The 17,523-nt window shown below is 48.8% G+C and overlaps 1 protein-coding gene and 1 pseudogene across 2 annotated transcripts in view; one reads left to right on the plus strand and one right to left on the minus strand.

Annotated features, from left to right (window-relative positions):
• Window positions 1-16,991, minus strand: part of GALNT15 (polypeptide N-acetylgalactosaminyltransferase 15) — a 32,828-nt gene extending 15,837 nt beyond the window's left edge. The window contains exons 1-3 of the mRNA XM_080926405.1: window positions 15,898-16,991; window positions 4,108-4,274; window positions 500-704 (exon numbers count right to left, since the gene is read on the minus strand). Of these exons, the coding sequence (XP_080782531.1) occupies window positions 500-704; window positions 4,108-4,274; window positions 15,898-16,424 (899 nt within the window). The 5' untranslated portion in view covers window positions 16,425-16,991. The remainder of the gene's footprint in view (window positions 1-499; window positions 705-4,107; window positions 4,275-15,897) is intronic.
• Window positions 9,488-9,853, plus strand: LOC308428111 (large ribosomal subunit protein uL29-like; annotated as a pseudogene). Its single transcript has one exon. The product of its transcript is annotated as a large ribosomal subunit protein uL29-like (transcript).
• Window positions 16,992-17,523: the final 532 nt, after the last annotated feature.

A 17,523-nucleotide genomic window follows, 5' to 3' on the forward strand; every position in this document is an offset into this window, starting at 1 on the left:
GATGGTAGAGCACTGCTAACCCACGGGATGTGGAAGCCCTCTCAACTCCACACTCCCAGGACTTGGCCTAGTTAGATCACCACACTGTGTGTAATACAGAGGAACAAAGAGAGTTGTCAGGACAAATGATGGGGGGATCTAGTTCTTCTTCCTGGGCATGGATGGCCTGTGGTCTAGGCTAGTTTAGAAATGTGTTCCCCCATGGTGTGTTACAATCAATGGAACCTCTGTCAAAGGCAAAGGTATGTGAAGCCCAACAGGATTGGCTGCATTTGAGCATGACACAAGCTGATCTCAAGGCTGTTCTCTAGCCTCCCTTCCAGGAGGAACTCTCCATACTTACTTCAAGGGTCAAGCATCTGGAATATATAGGAAATAGTGGAGAACAAAGTACTTCTCAAATGGCGGGGGGCTGCCCTGTTCTTTGAGCGACTGCCCCTATGGGCTATCTCTCCCAGACCCACTCTTTTCTCTGAAGATCCCATGTAGAATGAATTACCTGTCATCAGCTATTCTGCTGAGGAGGGGCTCCAGCCAGCCAGGGTGGCACTCGCAGTGGGCATCCATGAAAACCAGCACGTCCCCTGTGGCCCTGGTGGCCCCCAGCATTCGGGCCCCGATGGTGCCAAGCCTCTTGTTGCTCCTGAGCAACTTCACAGCCTCCAGCTTGGCCACATAGTCACTGAGAGCAGATTTCAGTGGTTCTGGAATTGACAGGTCCCTGTCAATGGGGGTCACAAATGCCACATCGAACAGGTCTGTGCTGAGCATTACAAAGATCATTCTCTTAGAAGCCACACCAAGTACCAGGCGCTCAGCCCCCAGTGTTTTATTAAAGGATGATCATTTCTAAGGTTTGGGTTGGCTTAAAACCACCAGGAGGGATAAAGTGGAAAAGACCTTGTAAATGCTCTCCAAATGGGAGTATACCCAATAAAACCCGCTCTTACACCCCAGCTGCAGGCTTTTATCCAGAGAACCCAAACTAAGACAGTGGACAATGGGGTTAAGAACCTGAGAGTCATAAAACTTTGTAGCTGGTAAACCCCTGAGATGTTTGTGCCAGAGGTTTCATCCCAGTGGTAGGGTGAGTCTGAGAAGAGGAGAGAGATGAGAGACCAGGGCTACTTCTAGTTGTGTACTTTTGGAAGGAAGCAAAGGCTGTGGTTCAGGGGCTAAATAAGGATCAAATGCCCTTTGGTGGGAAAGGCAGAAGCTGAGGACTTGGGAGGAATCCTGTCTCAGGTTTCTACTGTGATAGAAACATAACAACAAAAAAGAAACTTGGGGAGGAAAGAGTTTATTTTGTTTTACAATTTTCAGGCTATAATCTTTCATTGAGGGAAGAAAGAGCATGAATTCATAGCAGGAACTGAGTCAGTTCAGCAGTTGATAAGAAGGGACAACAGGTCAGCCCTTGGAGGACTCTGCCCTAGCCAGTGCCTGAAGAGTCTTTAGGTAATTTTACCCAGCATACCTACTGCCTACAGCTCAACAGATGCTAGCCAAATGTGTCTTGTGCACTGTACACCATTTTAGTGCCTCCAGCAGCTCTGACCCTCTGCTATGGCTAACCTGGCAAATTCAATATGGGAGAACCTCAAAAAGCACCATGTAGGATGATGTCATTATACAACAAGGCAGGTCCAAGATAAGATGAAGCCTATCATTGGATGAGAAGGAAGGATAGGCTGGGGAAAAGACTGGGAAGGAGGAGGAGATTCAAGATGGAAGATGAAGATGACCCTTCTCCTTCAGCGTGGTTCTGAGTAGCCATAGGTAGCTATGTATACGTTCTAAGGGATGGATTTCTATAGGTTTATCTTACATAGGTAGGCGGTTTATATCTTTGTCAACTGGTTGTTAAGGTTATTGTGTGGCTAGATTGTGGATTGAGAACTTAACATACAAATCTGTTGATAACTTATTGATTGTTGAGTCATGATTTTACTGGGCAGTGGAGAATGTGAGCAAGGTTCCCGTCTGGCAAGGGAAAAGCTGGGAGAAGGCAGTTTGTGGCTCGAGAAAGAGACCGGGCACTCAGCTCCTCTCTGGAGTGGCTCTGGGGGAATCTCTCTTTATGCAGGACTGATAACTGCAGATCTGTTTTTACCACAACAGCACCAAGAAAGGCTCAGCCCCTCCTTGCCATCCTCCCTTGTTAGAGGTGCTATGCAGACCTCAGCAAGGGCTCAGCTTTCACCTGAAGCCAGGGGGAGGGGCTGCTAAATGTCATTAAATTGAGCAAGAATGGAGGACTTTGATCCCCAAGCAAAGACCCAATCAGTTCTAAAATTGTGGGCCCTCAGATGATGGTATCACTTCACCACCACTGAACCATTTCCCAGCCCTTTGTTTGCTTTACTTGTGAGATTATAATTTAATTATAACATTTCTTCCCGTACCTTTCTCCCCCTAAACCCTCCCATGTACCCCTCACATTCATGGCCTCTTTTTCACTAATTATTATCATATCTATCTATCTATCTATCTATCTATCTATCTATCTATCTATCTAATTATCTATTTATCTATTTATCTATCTAATCTATCCATCCATCCATCCATCCATCCATTTATTCATACATCATCCATTCATTATCTATCTATCTATCTATCTATCTAATTATCTATCTATCTATCTATTTATCTATCTAATCTATCCATCCATCCATCCATCCATTTATTCACACATCATCCATTCATTATCTATCTATCTATCTATCTACCTACCTACCTACCAACCTACCTACCTACCTACAGGAATTATATATATTTCTAAGTATAACCTGTTGAGTTCATATAATGTTTTTTGTATTTATGTTTTCAGGGATGACTGTTTGTCATTGAATAACCTATTGGTATATTCTTCCCTGGGGAGGACCACACCCCCTGCTCTCAGCTTTTCTCCGTGACCTAGCTCTTCATTGAGCTCTTCATTCAATGTGCCTCAACTTCCCTGCTCAGTTTGGCATGTTTGATATTTGTTTTCTTTGAGACAGGGTTTCAATATGTAGCCTAAGCTGGTCTTGAACTCACAGAGATCTGATTGCCTTTGCCTCTACAGTACTGGGATTAAAGGTGTGTGCCACCATGCCTGGCTCATATTCTTAAAAAATTTGCTGTAAGTTCTCATTAAATTGTTTAATCTGGTCTTAAACTCTATCTGTAGTACAGGATAGCCTTCTAAAACTTGTGAACCCTCTGCCTCAGCAATCTAAATAGCTGGGATTACAGTCTCTTCCTTCCACCCCACAACCACAGTCAGTTTTAATAGGTTTGTCTAGGAGGTTCAGGAAATGGAAGTCTGAGACCCATTCACTTGGAGGTCATCAGAAAATTCTCTGTCAAATTCTTTATCTTTTAAAAAATATTTATTTATTATATACAAGTACACTGTAGTTGTCTTAGACACACCAGAAAAGGGCATCAGATCCCATTACAGATGGTTGTGAGCCACCATGTGGTTGCTGGAACTTGAACTCAGAACCTCTGGAGGAGCAGTCAGTGCTCTTAACCACTGAGCTATCTCTCCAGCCTTGTCAATTCCTTCTTTTTATGCTGTTTCTAGTCCTGAGCATCCTGCCAGAGGAAGCATCCACCACATCCTATAGTCTGGGCTCTGGGCCTAACTCTCCATCACTTAGTACAACTTAGCTCTGGCCATTTTTTCTCATCTTTGGTCCTCAATTTTTCCTTCTGGACAGCAGGCAAGTTTTGCCCAGCACCTAAGAGGCAGTGAGCACCCATGTAAAGGTCACCTTCTTTAGACACTTTTATCTTGGGGAGAGGCTAATAGGGTGTGTAGGAAGTCCCCAGCTGACTCAGACTCTCCCCAGGAGCCTCTTGGGTTTACCCACTCCAGGGACTTCCCTGTCCTTGTCCTTTCTGGGTTAGATTATTCCTCTTCTGCCCCTCCTTGTTGCCTTACTAATCTTCTCTGGGGTCCTTTAGCCATTAATTATTCACACTGGAGTATATGCTCCTGATTCATGGAAGTTTGCCTATGGGTGTGAACTCCCTCTTTTACGTGAAATCCCCCTTCCTTCTGTCCTTCCCTCCTCCCTTCTGGTCCAAGGCCAATTCCTCCCAGTGATCCTGGGTTACCTTGCTGACTGAGGTCGTCTACAAGGATGATCTCCTGCAGCAAGGCCCTGGGTGCTGTGTCCAGGATGCTGTGGACAGTTCTCAAGAGCGTGGGCCAGGCCTTGTTATGGAAGCAGAGGATGACGCTGGCTGTGGGTAGGCCACTTGTAGGATGCTGCTGTAGACACCTGTTGGGGAAGAGTGTTAGAGAGCCTTGCAGAGGAAGCTGAGAACGTTTCTTCTGCAGAGAAGCCTGCCGCACCGCACTTTTCATGCCCGGCTGGTCCACTGTAGCCATAGCTTTCTCCCAGTTCAGTGGCTCTCCTGGGATTTCAAGTAGCCATGCAGAAATCCCAAAGCACACTACAGCAGCACTTTCTAGCTCTCAGCCTTCAGATCACAAGAGCCCTGCTGAACCCAGCCAGCTCCTTCTTTGTACTTTGGTCCCATTCGTTGAGATGGTGGCCCGACTGTATAGTGGGAAAGGTGATGATGTCAGTATGTCAGATGAGGGAACTGAGGCTCAGTCCACTGTAGAGGAAACTGATTACAGCTTAAGACACAGAGCAGCCCTGAACAAAAGGGCCAGCCTAAAGAGAAACTTCTTCTCAGGTTCCTCTGCAGGGAGAAATCACTACTCTGGGTCTGGCCCTGTCTGAGGGACACAGTTCCCCAGTGATGCTGAGTGTCCCTCTGCCTTGTCCCTTCCTCACCAGAGTGGAAGCTTTTACTGAGTAGTAGTGACACTTAGGACAGAGACTGGTGACATTTGGGAGCTGTGGACTAAACTGCTCCAGACATGATGGACTTAATCCTATCAACCACGGGCCAAAATAAGCTCAAATATGTGTGCCTTCCTGTGGCACTTCTATTAACCAGTCACACAGGTGAGAAAAGTAACCACTACACCCAACATTTGTAAGATTTTACATCTACGTGTGTGCACCTGTGTTTGTGTGTGTGTGCACTCATGAGTGCGTGTGCACATAATCACATGCATGGAGGTCAGAGGACAACTTGCTGGAGACCATTCTCTCCTGCAACCATGTAGGTTCCAGGAACGAAATGGGTCTTTGGGCCTGGCAGCAAGTGCCCTTAGCTGCTATGTCCTTTTGATAGCTTTGTTCATTGTTTGGAAATATCAGTTTCCTCATTTTATAAATTAGTACCATTTTCCTCTTGAGCCAGGTATCCGTATGTATATGTGTGTATGTATGTATAGGTGTGTATGAATGTATATGTAGGTATGTATGTATGCAATTTGTCAGTGCTGTGTGGAGCTCACTTAGGAATGTGCTTTAACACTGAGCTACATCTCTAGCCTTTACTTACTTATTTAGATAGGTGAGACTATGTAGCTCAGGCTAGTTTTAAAGGTTCAGAGGTTCAGTCCATTATCATCAAGGTGGGAGCATGGCAGCGTCCAGGCAGGCATGGTGCAGGAGGAGCTGAGAGTTCTACATCTTCATCTGAAGGCTGCTAGGAGAGGACTGCCCTCTAGGCAGGTAGGACAAGGGTCTTAAAGCCCAACCCCACAGTGACACACACACAACAGGGCCACACCTCCTAACAGTGCCATTCCCTGGGACAAGCATATTCAAACCATCACAGACACTCACTGACTACTTTCATGTTGGGTTTCCCTTCTCCTCATGATGCAAATGCCAACAGATGTCACTTCAGAGCTTCTGTGAGGAACAAGTCCCATAACGGGCTTAGCATCAAGCCAGGCACAGGATCGAGACCCCTTTGAGAGGTCAACCTTTCAGTTCTAGCTCTTTCAGACAACTCTGGCTGCAGATTCCACAGCTGTGATCTAGGAGAGTGCTGGGCAGTCAGGCCACGACTTCTCCTTGGCTTCCCAGAACCTTCTCTGTAGCAGAAGGTTGGCCCTGGGTTCAAATCCTGGATCAGTTCCTTCTGAAACTTGCACAAGTGGTATGAAATCTGCATGGCGGACAACTCTAGAGTTATACACTACAGCATCTCCTGGAACTCCCCAGCAGACCTGAACTCCAGCGGCTTCCAGGGGCAGCCACCTTGAAGACACAGCTTGCCCTGGTAGCCTTCTCAGCTTGGTACACCTTCCCAGGCTCTGCCAGGGCTTCCCAGGACCCTCACCAAAGACCATTCCTGTGTCAGATCTGCTACAACCATGGGGCTTGCATCCAACCATAGAAAACAAAACCCAGATACAAAAGCTATACAAGTACTCAAAGGAGGCCTGTGGGATGTGGGGTCATGAAGATGGGAGAGGGCAGTTCAGACAGGATGGGGCAGGCAGGTCCTTAGCAGGTACCTCTGCTAGGGACCAGGTAGGGGAAGGGACTCAGCTTGTACCCAGAGCTGAGATAACATATTCCAAAATACAAAGGTATCTATATTTAGGTTATGTTACAAAAAGTTTACAATAACAATTTTCTATTTTGTGGTGTATGCTTCTTAGGTCATTTCAAAGCAATTGAACTACTATTGATCCAGGCCAGAGGCCCTGGGCCAATAGGTTACTTTGTCTCTTAAAACATCAGTGTTGAATGTGAGTCCTTCTGGCCACCTCTGTGGCACAGCACGGTTTATCAGTGAGAGGTAAGCTACAAAGACCTTGTAGAGGTGACCAGGCTAAGGCCTTGAAAGACACGGGCACTGGTTTTATTAAATGGTGGGGCTGCTTTGAGTTTCTATCACTGTCTGGCAAATATCTTACCAACCCAGTTTTTTGTTTTTTTCCAACCCAGTTTTAAAGTCCTGGCCATGTGTCCGGAAGCCCAGCCCTGCCCACACTGCCTCACCTTCTGAATGGAACATTGGGAGAGCTTAAAGAGGAGCAAAGCTGACCCAGGTTTGGAGCCCGCCTTTGCTACTGACATCACCAATTAGCCAGCATGGAGGCACAAACACCTTTCTCCAGGGCAGGCGTTGTGGCCTGAATTCAAAGGGACAGGCCCCACGCTGAGAAGCATGTCAAAGCATACTCGCTGTCTGGGTCATACTTCAAGACCCCAGGGGCCAGGTTTCAGTCCACTCCTCCCCCTAAGCTCTACCCCCTGCCCCTCTCCCCTCCCATGAACTTGGCAAATGCATTTGGATGGTGGTTCTGAAGAGGCTGAGTCACCGCACTGTACCAGATGGCCTGGCTGGAGCACTAGCCTCTCCCACCCACATCGCCTGGCCAGGGTAGAAAGCCTTCTGTCAGTTCCCTAAAGCCGTGTTGGCTTTACTGTCCCCACGACACCAGTGGGGCCCCCTACTAGGTTGCCTTTCATATCTCATCTCTTGTCAGTGTTTCCAGCGTACCCAGAACTCTTCAGGGCTGGGACTAGGACTGGTCCCGTTCATCTTCTTACTCGTAATAACTGTTAAATAAGATCTTTTCAGGGGCTGGAGAGATGACTCTGTAGTTAAGAACACTTGTTGCTAAAGCAGAGGACCCAGGTTTGGTTCCCAACATCCACAAACAGTTCACAACCATCCTTAACCTCAGTTCCACAGATCTGATGCCCTCCTCTGACCTCCTGGGCATGTACCAGGCACCTACATGGTGCACATACACACACACAGGCCAAACACATAAAATAAATAAATAGGAAACAAGGATTTGCTCAAAGAACGAAGGAAGACTCTGTTCTTGGTCTTATCCAGGATGGCCGTGTACTGAGGGAGCACACAGCACTAACTGACGGGGGTCATTACCATAGAGCCAACTTCATCATGAGAAGAAAACCCTAACTCTGTACCTTGCCTGTAGGTAATTGTTTGGAATAGCGACCTCCACACAAGGCCTGGGGATGTCAGGGCCAGGGCAGGGCTGGAGAGAAATCTTTAGGACAGTACACCAGATATTTGCAGGTGATACAGGTATATGCAAAGGGCAGAGTCATCAGAGGAAGTCACCACTGCCACCCGTACCACCACCTTAACCAGTGCCACCTGCACCACTACCATCTGCATAAGTGCCACCTGTACCAGTGCCACCTGCACCAGTGTCACCTGTACCACTGCCATCTGCATAAGTACCACCTGTACCACTGCCACCTGCACCAGTGCCACCTGCACCAGTGTCACCTGTACCAGTGCCACCTGCACCAGTGTCACCTGCAACAGTGCCACCTGCACCACTGCCACCTGCACCAGTGTCACCTGCACCAGTGTCACCTGCACCAGTGCCACCTGCACCAGTGTCACCTGCAACAGTACCACCTGCACCACTGCCACCTGCACCAGTGTCACCTGCACCAGTGTCACCTGCACCACTGCTACCTGCACCAGTGTCACCTGCACCACTGCTACCTGCACCAGTGTCACCTGCACCACTGCTACCTGCACCAGTGTCACCTGCACCACTGCCACCTGCACCACTGCCATCCACATTAAGTGCCACTGCACCAGTGCCACCTGCACCACTGCCACCTCCACCAGTGTCACCTGCAACAGTACCACCTGCACCACTGCCACCTGCACCAGTGTCACCTGCACCAGTGTCACTTGCACCACTGCCGCCTGCACCAGTGTCACCTGCACCACTGCTGCCTGCACCAGTGTCACCTGTACCACTGCCACCTGAACCACTGCCATCCGCATTAAGTGCCACTGCACCAGTGTCACCTATATCACCGCCACCTGTACCACCACCACCTGCCATCTTCCACCAGGGCACACATTCTCAGGGGCAGTAACACTCTCTCTGTAGGACTCCATGAGAGTAACCCTTGTTACCTCTGTCCCTGGATCCTTGGTCTGGATCACAGATGGGCACCCAATCAAGTCATACCTGACCAGATCCAGAATTTTACCTGAAGAGTTTGTTTTCTGGAAGTTCATAGAGGGCCAGCCACTGAGAGAAGGCCACAGACGAAGCAGGACACCCCTGCTTAGCTCAGAGCTCCCTGATGCTAGTGGGCACCATAGTCAACAGGATCTTGTTGAACATACAGTCACACCAAGCATGGCTGCATGGGGCCTTGAAACCTTGCACTTCAAGCAAATTTCTGGGTGGTGTGGAAGCCTGAGCCACAGCTATAATTGCAGTAGCAGAATAGTAATAGGCCAAGTGACAGGCAGAGTAGTTGGGCAGGAGCCAGCATGCCTGTTCTGGGGGTGTCCAAAAAGCCAGCACCTTGGCAATGGGTTAGGAGCCCCTCACATGTGTCTGTTCTTCAGTCTTGCCCTTCCCTTGTGCCCTCACTTTAGGCCAGTCTAAGGCCAGTCCCTTAAGTAAGGTGAGTGTCTCTGTCCTTATACCTAAGAGGACCTTGTGAATGTTCCTGGCTGCTCACATATTAGAGTGAATCAGAAGGCAAGTTCCAGCCAATCCTGTTCTGGTAGGAGACTCACTAATTTTTCATACATTAAAAAAAAAATTGTGCTCTCGAATCGGGCGGCCTCGGCCGTGAACAACGCAGCAATGGCCAAGGTTAAGGCTCAGGACCTGCCTGGCAAGAAGGAGAAGCTGTTGGAACAACTGGACGATCTGAAGGTGGAACTGTCCCAGCTTCCCGTCACCAAAGTGACAGGCGGTGCTGCATCCAAGCTCTCCAAGATATGAGTCGTACGCAAATCCATCGCCCGAGTCTTAACTGTCATTAATTAGACTCAAAAGGAAAACCTCAGGAAATTCTACAAGGGGTAGTACAAGCCCCTGAACCTGCGACCCAAGAAGACTAGAGCCATGCGCCGCCGGCTCATCAAACACGAGGAGAAGCTGAAGACCAAGAAGCAGCAGCGGAAGGAGCGGCTGTACTCACTGCGCAAGCGCGCAGTCAAGGCCTGAGATGACAACGACAATAAAGTGCGAGACTGAAAAAAACAAACAAACAAGCAAGCAAGCAAACAAACAATAAAAACCCCGTTTGTATGTCCTAATGAGGTCACTGGGCTCCAGGGTCGGCACTGAAAGATGGCGGAGGTTAGCCCTCATCAATGCTGTTCATGTGCCTCGGTAACATTTGGTGTTCGCCCACTGCAGAGGCAGTTTTCAGAAAACTAGTGACCGATGAGCATGTTCCGGATAACTGGAGGACAGATTATGTTTCAGATAACCGGAAGACAGACAATGTTTCGGATAACTGAAGGACAGAAAATATTTCAGATAACTGGAAGACAGAAGTGCAGCTACATCGGCCTATGACGTGAGGCGCCCCACTATCGAAGGCAGAGCGGTATGAGAGCACATGGCACCCCAATGAGTCACGTTGTACGTAGACTATGAGAGAAGACTTCGCCACATTCGATTAAAGTACTATGTACAGACAGAAACAATCTGACGGATCTGAATGGAAAAAAAAAGCTAAAACTGCTGTGAGCCACTGAAACAACTCATTAGAAAAATCCATTATGGCGGTGGCCCCACCTCCAAGCAGGCGTACCAGTTAGGCCTCAGGCCTTCCTGGAGGAGACTCATTAGCCCTTCCTGTGCACCACCATTGGGCTGCTCACTCACAACTGCCATGCCCAAGGGTGGTGGCGATCCTTAGTCCCATGCTCTACCTGTCTTTTCAACTAACTTACTGTTTATCTTTAAAAATAACTGTAGGAAGAAGTTAGGTGTGTGTTCAAAAGGATAAAAGTATTTGAGTAAGTTTGAGGTATGGCTAATCATTCTTAGACTAATTGTATCTCTCACTTTGCCCTAGTTACAAAATAGTGGAACAAGTAAATATGAAACAATAGAACACAATAAAGTAAGATTTACCTGCCGGGCCAGGTGAGCCTCTGAGCACAGAAAGGCCTGGATAGTCTGCTCTAAGTGGAGTGTGTGCTTGGCCAGCGTCCAGTGCCCTCAACTTGCCTTATACCTCTCCATCCTAGGCTCTTACTGTGACAATAACTTTACCCCCAGCAGCCGTCCATTTAACTTTGGGAGAGTTTAAACTCAGACACCGAGAAGGCACATTTAAATATACTTTCAACAGCCTTTTTAAAAGTTGCGGGCAAGCGTGTGTAATTTTAGGGTATTTTCAGAAAATTGACCTCACGTCCTATGAATAATATCAGGAAAGATTGTGAATTAAGCTGAGGCATTATCAACTATGACTGAGATAGAAGTCTGCTTTCTGCCTGCTTTTCTATTGACTGATGGGAAAACATTCTAAAGGAAAGTGTGTGGGGGATTTTGTGTGTGTGTGTGTGTGTATGTATATGGGTGTGTATGCATGTGTGTGTATGTGTGTGTATGTATATGGGTGTGTATGCATGTGTGTGTATGTGTCTGTGTGTTCACATGTGATCACAGGTACCTGCAGAGGCCAGCAGAGGGCACTGGATCCTCTGGAGCTGGATTTATAGGCAGCTATGAGCTACACAGCATGGGAGCTGGGATCCAAGCTCAGCTGTTTGCAAGAGAGCAGCGGCAGCTCTAACTGCTGAGCCGCTTCCTCATATCCCCCTGTACTGGGGCTTGATTCTTGGCTAGGCAAGCTCCCTTGCACTGAACTATGTCCTGCGCATCAAACACTCATATGAGTATAAATGCCACCTGAGTGGGACCTTGGAGTCTTCAGTGTTGTTGTTGTAGGTCCGCGGATCCCACTTGGGTGGGCTCAGGTAAATAACACTGGGATGAATTCTCCTTCTTAGGAATTGAGGGGAATCACGTGCAAGCTGACTTCTCTACTCAGATCCCCAAGGTCAGCTGGAATTGTGGGTACACAGAGAAAGCCCCCCTCCCTCACACTGGCACCCATAAGTACTGTGGACCTATGGGTTATACTAAGCAGTTTCTGCCACAACTATGTGGCCGCAGGAGAGATCAGAGAAAACATTGTCCCGCATGGCCCAGATAGAAACTTCACTGACAATGTTTCAGTGGGAATGGGGATGCTGGGTCCCTCCCTAGTCCCATTTTCCTCTCCCTCTGCTTCTCAGGTTCCTCTCTGACTAACTGATGCCTGTCAACCATGGCTCCATTGTCTCTTACAGGTCAGGCTGTTGAACTCACAAGGGGGGCAGAGAGTCATCACTGCTTGGGATACCCCAGGCTTCTCAGGGACTGGAACGGACCCTGAGAATTATGACACTGCTTTCTGTCCAACAACACAACTATCTCCAAAGTGCTTCCCTTCCCCTTTGATCCTAGCTCTGATCCCAGCTCAGGAGAAGAGACCTCTCCCCAGCTTCCCAGTGGGGACCAGCCTCGTGCAATTAGACCCTGGTTCTCGGCCTGGCTGCCTGCGGGAGCCCCTCTCACTCTCACGGGTCAAGTATGAGGTGGGGCACAAAGACCAAATGTCTGTGTTTTAACGCACAGCAGGTGATCTGGGCACGCACGTACTTGAGATTTGCTGGTCTAGTCCCTGGATGCTGAAGGGGGGGGGGCAGCAGGGCAGACCTGGCTTCTCAGGCTGCAGCCCAGACTTCCCGAGTCCAGCTCTGCCTGTCCACCCACGACTGCGTGCTCACAGGGACTGACGGTTGAAGATCCCTGTTCCGGCTAACCTGGCCTAGAGAGTTGACTTTGAACAGGGTTCCCATAACATCTTCAGAGCCTCTGTAGTGCCCAAGAACCTGTACTTCAAACAAGTCTTCTGGGTGATTGGATCACATCGTGAGTATTAGGTGTTAAGCCAGATGGGCACTTTGTAGGTTGTATCTAGCCCTCTGGTGTCCTGGGATGAGACACTGGGTGGCTTCAGCTCCTTAGTACTACTGAAGATTCTGTGGTAGGCATCCGCTCACATGCTCTTGGGGCTTGGGAGGTGGCTGGCTTTAAGACTGGCAAGCTTTAAATGTCTGTAATTTAGATGACTTTCCCAGGTCTGGTCCAGAAATTGGCAGACTTGGAGTCTTTGGCATCAGGTATGTTGTTGGGTCACATGACACTAATCCATTCCCCCTTCTACACCTCAGTCTTCCTCCTCATAAGATGAAACCCACTGAACAGATCTGTGAAGCAGATTAAGGAATTAAAAACCACTTACTGGAAGAGTCTGTAGTACGTATTATATGATCACTAAAAGCTCACTAGAGTTTCGCCTCTCTTTCTGGAGACATTTGTTCTGAGATGGAGTCTCACTGTGTAGCTCAGGCTGTCCTTAAACTCACAATTCTCCTGCCCCATCCTCCCTCGCTGAGTGCTGGATTCACAGGCATTTACCATCACACCTGGCCACAGAGACTGTCTTTTGGCTTCTTTTACTCTAGTGTATTTTTCTATTTCAGTTTCTCATTATCGGTAAGTTCATTGAACGTCCTCTATGCAAACTGATCTCCGGCTGCGACTCTAGAGGAGACCTGGAACATAACCAGGGGACTGACAAACACCAGGGTGTGGTCTGAATGAAGGTCAGGAGGGCATGCTTGGGCTAGGAGTCAAGGAGGAGATGAGAGACTGGAGGAGTGTGAGACAGAGGACACCAGAGACAGTCTTCCAGCTCTGGTAGGGAAGCTCAGGTCTCCATACCGCCTACAGATGCTTATTATGAGGCATCTCTTGTTTTTCTACCCAGTAGAACGGGGCGAGGGGCACTGCTACCTTGGGTAGGGGTTGTGCCTGGCTTTGCATGGCCCTGGAATCTGATTGTAGGTGTGAGCTCTGGTTGCATTGGCTGCACTCACTGCTGGTGGCCAGCAGAGGGCGCTGTCCACTTCTATATAGAGCTGGTAACTGAGAATCCCAGGATGGAGTTCTCACAGGTACGCTTCCCTTGAAGCAAAGAGGTTTCTTGACTGCCAGAGAGACCTTTCAGTGTGGGAACGGGGCAGGTCCCAGACAGCTAAGATGCATGGTTACCATGGAGGGAAGAAACAGCCAATGAAGTGTTCAGCCCAACATGTATGTACATAGCCAAGCTTGTTTACATTAAACAAACCTATACCCACTTGTATCACCAACTCCCTGTGCACACATACACATCACACCACAAGTAAATACATGTGAAACACACTTTCACACAAGCACATTGCAAGAAACATTCGCAAGAAATGTATTATACAATACAACCTATAGAACATATAAATGCCCCATAGAACATGTAAAATATTGTGTCATAATGTATTCATATAGGCATAGTACATGTCACATCAAACATACAACATAGACCATATGTATACACATTATACTCCTGCATGCTATACACAGTAACATCTGCACCTGTGTCCAGTAATCATATCATAAAAGCACCCAGTTTGTGCTGTATACACAACATATCCATGTACTGCATAATAAATGCATAACACATACACATGTGTCCTACATACAGTGCACTTACAGCACATGCACAGCACATACAATACTTATAACACATATATGCACTGGCACTAAACACACAAAGTCTCAATACATATGAAACACTGACCCAGCACAATACACATCCATACTACATAGAAACAAGATAAACACACAACACAACACACAGTTCCACATAGTACATGCCCCAATGCATGTACTGTACACATCCACAGCATGTATGCACACATGACATCCTATCAATATAGATCATACCTGTGCCAATCATACCACACACATAACCTGCAGATACCGAACCCCAAACTACTATACACACGTACTACACATCACACACTCCCATTTAATATACACAGCACAATGTCTACTCTACAAGGTGCTGTGACTTTAAAGAGCGCTCGAAACCAGAGTAAGGTAGGAGTTTTCTGGGCAAAACTTTTAAAGCCAAGGTATAAAGTCAGTATAGCAGAGCTGGGGCTATGGGCAGGTAGGCTAGTTTTCTAGGACACACAACCTAAGGCCATCTGTGCTCCCAGGCGATCTGCACATCTGTGCATGCGAGTGGCTCAGCAGGCTGAGAGGACTAGGGGTCCAAAGAATCACAACCCTCTTTCCAGGTATCCCACGTGTGTCAATTAGCTTCCAGGGCTAGAAGATCTGTTTGATTTTCAGAAAGCTCAGTGGGCTGTAGAAAGAGTCATGGCTTTTAGGTCGGGGGCCCTAGACCTCTCTAGCTCCCCAACCACATTGCTTCAGGGTGTGAGCAGGCAATCTCTTGTCTGTCTCTGTGGCTATCCATGGTGGAAGGAGACCAAGAACTAAGAATGAGTCTCCCTGGGCACAAATCTGCCTGTCACATACACCTGGCAGCTGCCTCCTGCGGTGGGGTACCCTGCAGGCTGAGCTGTAGGCAGTGAAACACACAAACTCTCAGGCACTGGAACTGTTGCTTTCTTGTAGGGACGGAGGAGAGTACCAGAAAGTGGTGTTGCAGACCCCCTGGCACTTAAATGCCTGAATTCAGATTCCTCCATCAGCACTCAGTAGCTGTGTAACACTGGGCAAGCCACAGGGCCTCTCTGTGCCTTACAACTGTACAAACTAGGCACGAGGCTATCACTAGCATAGTGCAAGAGGACTTTGCCATGGTGTTATGGGTTGCACTAGGGGAAGCTCTTAGATTAAAGCCAGGCACATAGCAAGAGGTACATAGCCTTGCGATCTTTGCAGCTGCTTCTTTGGCCCTAGTTATAGGTAATCACATATAAAATTGTTCTGGAGTCAGCATGAGAGATGGAAGCTTCTGTTCCCCTCTCATGATTAAAGCTGTATGACCTAGAGGGACTAAAGGCAGGGCGGGGAACAGAATAAGCGACTGAGGCCATCTCTCGTGGGACTTGTTAGTAGCAGATCGGTGGCTCTGGGGCCTCTGGCTGGGCAGGTCTGAGGTGGGATTTGAGAATCTTCAATTCAGGCACTTCATCAGCAAGGCTGATGTCTGGCCCCAGGGACCACATCTTAAGGAGCACGGTCCCCAGGATGAGAGAGACAGGCTGCAGAGTCGGCACCTGGGACTTTACTACCACTGAGTCACACACTTAGACCAGAGAAGAGATTACAGGGCCCTTACTTACAGCGGGTGCCGTGCCTCAGGCAGGACTCTCCTCAGGGGCAGGCGGGCACTGAGTAGCTTGTTGAGACCATCTGAGTCTAGTCTGAGTGCCTCTTCTTCTGATTCCTCCCCATCCTCCTCGGTCCTCCAATCCTTCTCAGGGGCTTCCTCATCCCGCCTCCTGCCCATGTGTTTGATGAGCTGGTAGCTGCCCTGTCTTCTGTCCTGGCTCTGATTCCTTCTAGCCCTGGGTGAGGCCACGGCCACCAGCAATTGATCCTCCTGCAGGGAGATGAAGGGTGGCAGGCCATCCAAGAAACTGTACTCCTCACCCTCATCCTCCAGAACCCACTCCTGAGAGTCCCCAAAGTCCAGGCGATACCCCGTGTCAGGGCTGCGTTTGCTGGCCTGGCCTGGGATAGCCTGGTGCAGGGTGGGCGGGGGAGGATGAAGTACGATCACCATCATCAGGACACATCCCAGAGTCAGAAAGAGTAGGAGGTACGGAAGCCTGGAACGTCCACTCCTGGGTCGCTTCCTCAGGAGCATGTTGCAGCCACTCGCCGGAAGCAACAGATCAAGTTTACTCCCTCCTTGCGCTCCAGGTACCTGAACCTGAGCTGTTCATTCCAGATGAAAGGCTTTTTGCCAGTCACCTGCTCCTTTTATCCCACCAGACATTGGCTAACAGCATTTGTAAGACCCGCTGCCCCCTGGAATCAGAAAGCAATGGAGCCTGGGGTCCTGGGGTCCTCTCTGAGTATTGGTTGTCTTCTGAGAAGGGTCTCCGGTTGTTGGCTCCCCGCTCATCCTGTTCTGGTCCATCCTGCTCTGGTGATTAACCCCATGTTCTTTCCCACTCTGCATGAGTGCTCAGGTCCTACAGGCTGTCTGGGGTGAGTTGCTGGGGGTTCAGTCAGGCCAAGATGACAGACACTCTCCTTTGGATGCCCTGAGTCAGGTCAGAGCAGCAGATGTAAAGCCGGCAGGCACTGTCCGGGTTTCCTTTCACACATACCTCCTGCTCTGCCGGAGCCCTCTGCCAGACACTACGAGAGCCAAGCATGCGTCTCGCTCCTGGTCCTAATGCCCTCGCTTTTCTAGGCTTTGCACAGCCACACAGCCATCACCCCAAGAGCCCGTCCAAAACAGCATCCTCCCAGGGGTTCAGACTTGAGCACCATTCACAGGGAGGCATCCTCTCCCCACCCAGAGTAGGAAGGAGAATTCCCTCCTGGTTCGGACAGGCTGCCAAGGTGACGCAGATGCCAGGAGCCAGCTGTCTGTCAGCACCTTCAATCTCCCTAGGCAATCTGCCCGGATATGTTGTGCTCCTTCCTGGGGCCTGCCAGCCTTTCCTTTCTAAAAGTGAGGAGCCGAGGGAGCTCTTGTAAGTCTGGCTCCCTGGCTCCCACAGCACCTGGAGGTTGATGGAGGAGAGGCATACTTCAAGCTCCTTCCAGTCTTCCAATACCATTTAGCTCATATACACATAGTAAGCAACTGCTGTATGCCACCAAACTGTTCCCTGGGCCAGGAGTATAACAGAGAAAAAAAGTCAAGATGAGATCTCCTGATGCTTACATGACAATGAGGGAGATGGAGAGATGGTCTGTTGGTGTCTGCAGGTCAGGCAATGTCAAGGGAC

This window comes from Micromys minutus (assembly GCF_963924665.1).
Source record: "Micromys minutus genome assembly, chromosome: 12".
Lineage (NCBI taxonomy): Eukaryota > Metazoa > Chordata > Mammalia > Rodentia > Muridae > Micromys > Micromys minutus.